Source organism: Sceloporus occidentalis, unplaced genomic scaffold (genome assembly GCF_023333645.1).
Source record: "Sceloporus occidentalis isolate IW3139 unplaced genomic scaffold, rSceOcc1.0.p SCAF_5, whole genome shotgun sequence".
In the NCBI taxonomy this organism is placed as follows: Eukaryota; Metazoa; Chordata; class Lepidosauria; order Squamata; family Phrynosomatidae; genus Sceloporus; species Sceloporus occidentalis.
In genome coordinates this window covers 56,117,941-56,123,940 of record NW_028316985.1, presented here as the reverse complement: position 1 = coordinate 56,123,940, position 6,000 = coordinate 56,117,941, and the positions used below count along the sequence as shown (strand labels likewise).

General features: G+C 41.0%; 1 protein-coding gene across 1 annotated transcript; it reads right to left on the bottom strand.

Moving 5' to 3' along the window:
• On the bottom strand, positions 1-834 carry LRRC10 (leucine rich repeat containing 10). The gene has a single exon (XM_089527179.1). The coding sequence runs from the start codon at positions 832-834 to the stop codon at positions 1-3; it is 834 nt and encodes a 277-aa protein (XP_089383305.1).
• Positions 835-6,000: the final 5,166 nt, after the last annotated feature.

Below are 6,000 nucleotides of genomic sequence, written 5' to 3'. Positions count from 1 at the left end.
TTAGCTGGACCGTTTGAGAGAGCGAGGGGGAGGAGGGAGAAGGGAATTGATATCCTCAGCTCCTTTGTTTCTTTCCAGACCGGATCGCTTCCTAGGCTCAGGACTCTCCTCAGACCACCTCCCAACCCGATGCACCCCTTTTGCCACCTTGGGGGCATTTCTACAGGGGTTGTGGTCATAGATCACCAACTTCAAACTGCTGAGGTGCATGAGATTAGGGAAATCTTGGATGGCATTGCAATCCACATCAATCACTTCCAGAAAGGGCATGTGAAGAAGCACTGGTGGGAAACTGGCCAACTGGTTCCCTGAGAGCCAAATGGTGCGCAATTCTTTCAGGTGCCGAAGCTGCCCAGGAAGGGAACGCAGGGCATTGGATCCAACATGCAGGGTCTTGAGGAACTTCAGCTGACACACCACACTGGGGAAATGGTACAAGCGGTTAGACTCAATCCACAGTGTCTTGAGGTTCTGCAGCTGGCATAGCTCAGGAGGCAAGTCTCCCAGTTTGTTGTTTCCCAGATAAAGGATAGAGAGCTGCTTCAGGGTGCACACCACTGAGGGGAGTGTATGGAAATTGTTGAAATCCAGTGCCAGGATCTGGAGGTTCTGCAGCTGCTCCAGCTCAGGAGGCAGGTGATTCAGTTTGTTGTCACTGAGGTACAGCTTGACCAGCTCTCTGAAAGAGCAAACACACAAAGGAAACCGTCTCATTTGCCTGCCGCTCAGATCCACCATCTTATCAATTGGCATCTCTTCAAGGTCCCCCAAGATGTATTTCTGGCAGCTGTCAGAAGGCAAAAAGGAAATTATGGCAGTGAAAGTATTGCCCATACTCAAAACTTTTTCAAAGTCACATTGGTTGCTGCTGCTAGATGAATCAACCTTGCAGGTTGGGAAGTTGCTTGTCCTTATCCTGTGTGGCATTCTGCTGGCATTTCCTCCTTTCCACTAAATAGTCTACATAGCAACAATTGTGACTCTCAAGAGCCCTGAAATGTTTCTGATAAGTGAATGAGTGTCTGCTGATGAGAAATACCAGCATTGCTTCACGATAGCTTTCACATACTCGAAGGACTAAATGACCACAGCAAAGTTGTAAAATGGTACACTGCTTAATCTGGAATATTTTCTAAAATATTCTTCCCATGTCCCCTGTGATTTGGGCTATGGTCATATTCTGGTAATTTTGAGTTCTGCTTTTTAATGGGTTATCTACATACTTGTCAAGTATGTTGCCATCTACTTTGTGTGTATGAGTCTTCAAGCCACCTGTAATTTACAGCGACACTATGAGTTTTACAGGGCTTTGTTAGGCGAGGCATACTCAAATGCACCAACGTGGCATAGTAGTTTGTGCGTTCAACTATGATTCTGGAGATCAGGGTTGAAATCCTGGGTCAGCCATGTAAACCCACTAGGTGACCTTGGGCAAAGCACACTCTCAGCCTGAGGATGGCAATGGCAACCTCCTTCCACTGAAGAAACTTGCCAAGAAAACCCCATAATAGGTTCATTTTAGGGTCACCATAAGCCAGAAAAAAAAATGTGAAGGCAGACCACAACAACAACAAGAACAACAAATAATCAAATGCTTATTTATTGCTATGGGCATGCACCAGATTCAGCCTTAACCTTTCAAGGTTATTTCTTGTACCTGTGAATTAAAATGTTTGCTAATTTGGGGAAAGTTCTTTTGGTGCTACAACTCCCACAATCCTCCAGAGAGGGTGGGCCCTGTAGTACAAAAAAGTTATTTGCCCAGTTCTGCAAAGTGTACTTTAAATGTGTATTTGAACCACATGCTTGGGGATCTCTCTCTTTGAATCAAGCTTTCTCTCTCTTGAAGTGAAATGGACTTTGGGGACCACAATCTAGATCATAATCACAGAATGGAGGGGGGGAATGTAACCTTTTGTCTATATGCTATTTTCTTCCTGCAAATTCAGCTCTGGCAGAGTGAATTTTTTTTCCAGATCTAAAAACAACTAAGAAGAATTAACCACTCCACCCTGCATGGCAGGGAGTTGGACTGGATGGCCCTTGCGGTCTCTTCCAACTCTATGATTCTAGGGGTGTCTTTTGGAGTGGGATAAGCAGATTTTAAAATTATACACGGGGACCATCAAACACCACAAACTGGGGTTGGAGAGGAGAAACAAAGGAGACAGGAAGAAACTGAACATACAGTATGCTTTGCTCCTTGTGTATATTCCATATCGGTGGTAGTATTTCCAGGCCATTAGAATCATAGAATCATACCATCCAGTCCAACCCCCTGCCATGCAGGAACTCTCAGTCAAAGCATCCCCAGTAGATGGCCATCCAGCCTCTGTTTAAAGACCTCCAGAGAAGGAGACTCCACTATACTCCGAGGGAGTTTGTTCCACTGTCGAACAGCCCTTACTGTCAGGAAGTTCCTCCTAATGTTGAGGGGGAAATCTCTTTTCCTGCAGTTTGCATCCATTGTTCCGTGTCCTGTTCTCTGGAGCAGCAGAAAACAAGCTTGCTGAAATAGTCCTATCATATGGAGAGAGCTCATTTATCAATCTGCCTTTGTTCAGTGTTGAAAGTTACCTGGGTTATTTATTTATTTATATCCCACCTTTTCTTCCAAACTGGGATTCACGGTCATTAATGATAATTTAAAAAAGATTAAAAAGTATTAGTTTACAAAATTTTAAAAAAGGATTAAATAAGAATATTATTTGAAAAACATGCTTAAAACAGTTAAAAACCACCTAAAACATAACTAAAACATAATCTCCAGTACAAGATTAAAAATATAATAAAAACAGAGTAGATGATTAAAAATACAGATCCCTCTGCCTCATCAGATTTGTGCTGTCAAACCAATGGGGTTTTTCAATTTTTTACTATAATCCTTGAATGCCTTAAAAGCTTCTGTTTAGAGCTTCTATATGTTCACATATAATAAAATTTCATCCCAGTGTCATGTCTTCAATGCACAGCATATATCTGCTCTCTTTCTACGTTCTGTTTTCTACACCTTTCACCTTTTAGCCTTCTACTTACACATTTGGTCTACAGCTACATACTTTAGAAAACTCAATGCTCCCTCTGCCCAAGAATTCTGATTCAGAATGTGGATGGTGGCATTGTCTGCTTTTGGGAGGAAGGTGAAAAAAAGTACACAAAAGCAGAGGATTTTTTAAAAATACAAAATCAAGTGACATTTAATTTGGCACTGAACTGATAAATTCAAATTCTATGGCACAGTAAACATGTTCTGCAACCAGAATTTGTTTTTTTTTTTCCATTTAGGGTATAGGTGTTTCATGGATATAGAACTCTTCTATATTTCTTCAAATGTACCCCTTGTTAAAATTAAAAAAAAAAATAAGGACTTGCCTAAATATATTTTTGGATTAAAGGCTGGCTCAGAGTTTAGGCATTAACCTTATCTTATCAACATAGATCACTTTGACCTTAGGTTGCAGCACCTTGTGCTTCTGTTGCCAAAGCTAAAGGACACAATCCTTTTAGTGACCTATCAAGGGGGTTAATGCAAGTGTAAATTTTAGGGGCCACTGTAAAAGAAAGTATCCATTACCTCCTTTCACAGTGCTCTTTCCTCAGGCTACCCTATGGTAGATGGAAGACATCTGAGTGTAATGTATTGTCTGATCCCTCACCAGCCACTGGTGGGCTGAAGGACCACATCAAAAATATTATCTTGCATTGTTGTCCACTCAGTGGCGTCATTATGGTTAGAGTCACTTGGCATGATAATTCATAGTGTCACCCCCCCCCCCATTAATCTCCTCCCATACCACACCATGCAGAATCCTTAATAATGCTTTTTTGCACTAATGTTACTCATAAATCCTAATTCCCATACTACTGAATGTTATGGCAATAGTTGTGACATAAACAGCTAGTAAAATTAAAATTACACCTTTAAATTACAATATCATACACACAGCCTACATTTATTTACATGTACCTTGTTTCATGTGGTTAAAATGAACATTTGATGTGTTGTTTTTTTTAAAGAAAATTGTAAAAGAATTTTAATTTTTAAAAAAATTTTACAATTAAAAATGATTATATTAAAAAAATTAAAAATATGGGGCCTCTTCTTTCTCTTACCACTAAACCTTGCCCCACTCACACCATCTACTCCCCCGGTTCCACCCCATAGACTTTGTAAGTACACTAGGGGATATTAATGCTAGACCTGTGTCAAATAGGAGTTGCATCGAAGTATCCATTCAGTAAGCTCAATGATGTCAGGACATTGAGATGCCATCCCAGAATACAGGCTTTTGGGGGACCTTAAGGAGCAGACCCAAGACATTTTTTCTGCTCCAGGAAAAAGTTAAAATGGCACAAGTCCTCTCCCCAAGAAGTCAGAGTGAAAGCTGAATCAACACTGACAACAACATCTATTGCTACATTTTAGGACAGCAAGATAGTTAAGGTGATGCAGAGCAGATTGTATAGCATCCATAACTATGTCCTCCAGCATCTCACTGCGGTCTCCCCAATATCTGAACCTGTGATAGCTGTCTCACTTTACCTAAAGGGAGGAAATGGAGAAAAGAGGCCAGATGATAAAGACCACCCTGCTTCTCAGAAGATGATAAAATTTCCTCCTTGCAGAATAAGATAAATTTTCTCCTTGCAGAGAAAGAGCCCTAATTCATATGGAAAAATACAAACTGCATCAGTGGGCTGACTGCTTTAACAATGTGTGTTGCTTGCTTCAGCTAGGATGAAAAATTGTCTTTGGATGGTTGAGCTAAAAGATAGCCAGAGCCATCAAGAGACCATTGTCTAAACACAGCCGAAATGAAGATGATCTATTTTGTTCAAATGACTTGCATTAGAATGTAAATCTTGCACCATCCCTTCTTTGAGCAGAGAAAGAAATCAAAGGCATTCGAACCATAACTGATTTCTTTTCACTTGTGTTATTGACATTCCTCTTTTAATACAGAGAGCTCAAGGCACCCTTACAGCAGTTCCTGCATCTGATTCTCCAAACAGTCCTGTGAGGTAGAAGAGGCTGAGACTTCTTGACTGGCTTGAGGTCATGCAGTGATTCTCAGGCTTAATGGGGATCCGAACCCAGCTCTCTCCATGCTGGCACTCTAACTGCTATCCCACACTTGCATGGGAAGATAAAATTATTTTCTGTGTCCCTTAACCTTTCAATGGGAACTGTGACACCACTGTTATCTCCCAAAAGTAATTTATTGCAGGTAACTACAGTGGTACCTCGGGATACGAAATACCCAGGTTACGAAATTTTCAGGATACGAAAAAAAATAATTTAAAAAAAATTTTCCGGGTTAAGAAAGTTTTTTCGGGTTACGAAAAAACTTTTGGTGCTTTTCTGCGCGATTTCACACCAAATCGCGGCTTTTCCCCATTAGCGCCTATGGGGATTCGGCTTGCGAAAGCCTTTCGGGTTACGAAATTGACAGCGGAATGAATTAATTTCGTAACCCGAGGCACCACTGTACATTAATTTAACTTGCTACTGCCAATCTCTGTATAGGATACAGCAATGATTTTCAAACAGTAGGGTAGGACCCGGGGGCAGGGGGGGGGCGTGAGACTCCTCTTCTTCCTTTTCTCAAACATTTTTTGTCCTGGAGGGGAAGAGAAAAGCAAGGAGGATGTTTGCAGTTGCTGCTTCTGCCTGAAGAAGGAATTCATTTGGGAATAGTGGAAATCTAAGGTAGACACATTGATTTCAGATTTAAATCAATGTGTTTCTCCTTGCAAACGATACGAAATACTCCCATTTAGTGTGAAGCTCTTTAAGATAAGAACATTTAAAGAAACTATACTATTAGACATTAGAGGTCAACTGACTGGAGAAGAAAGCAAAATGGTGGCTTGGGGACTGAACCAGTTACATGGTGCATCACTTGAGCTGTTACTCTGGCATGACCTGTATATATACAAGTACAAATCTACATGTAAGTTCCTATGGTCAGGGTAGAGAATTATGTGGCCCTCTAAGAA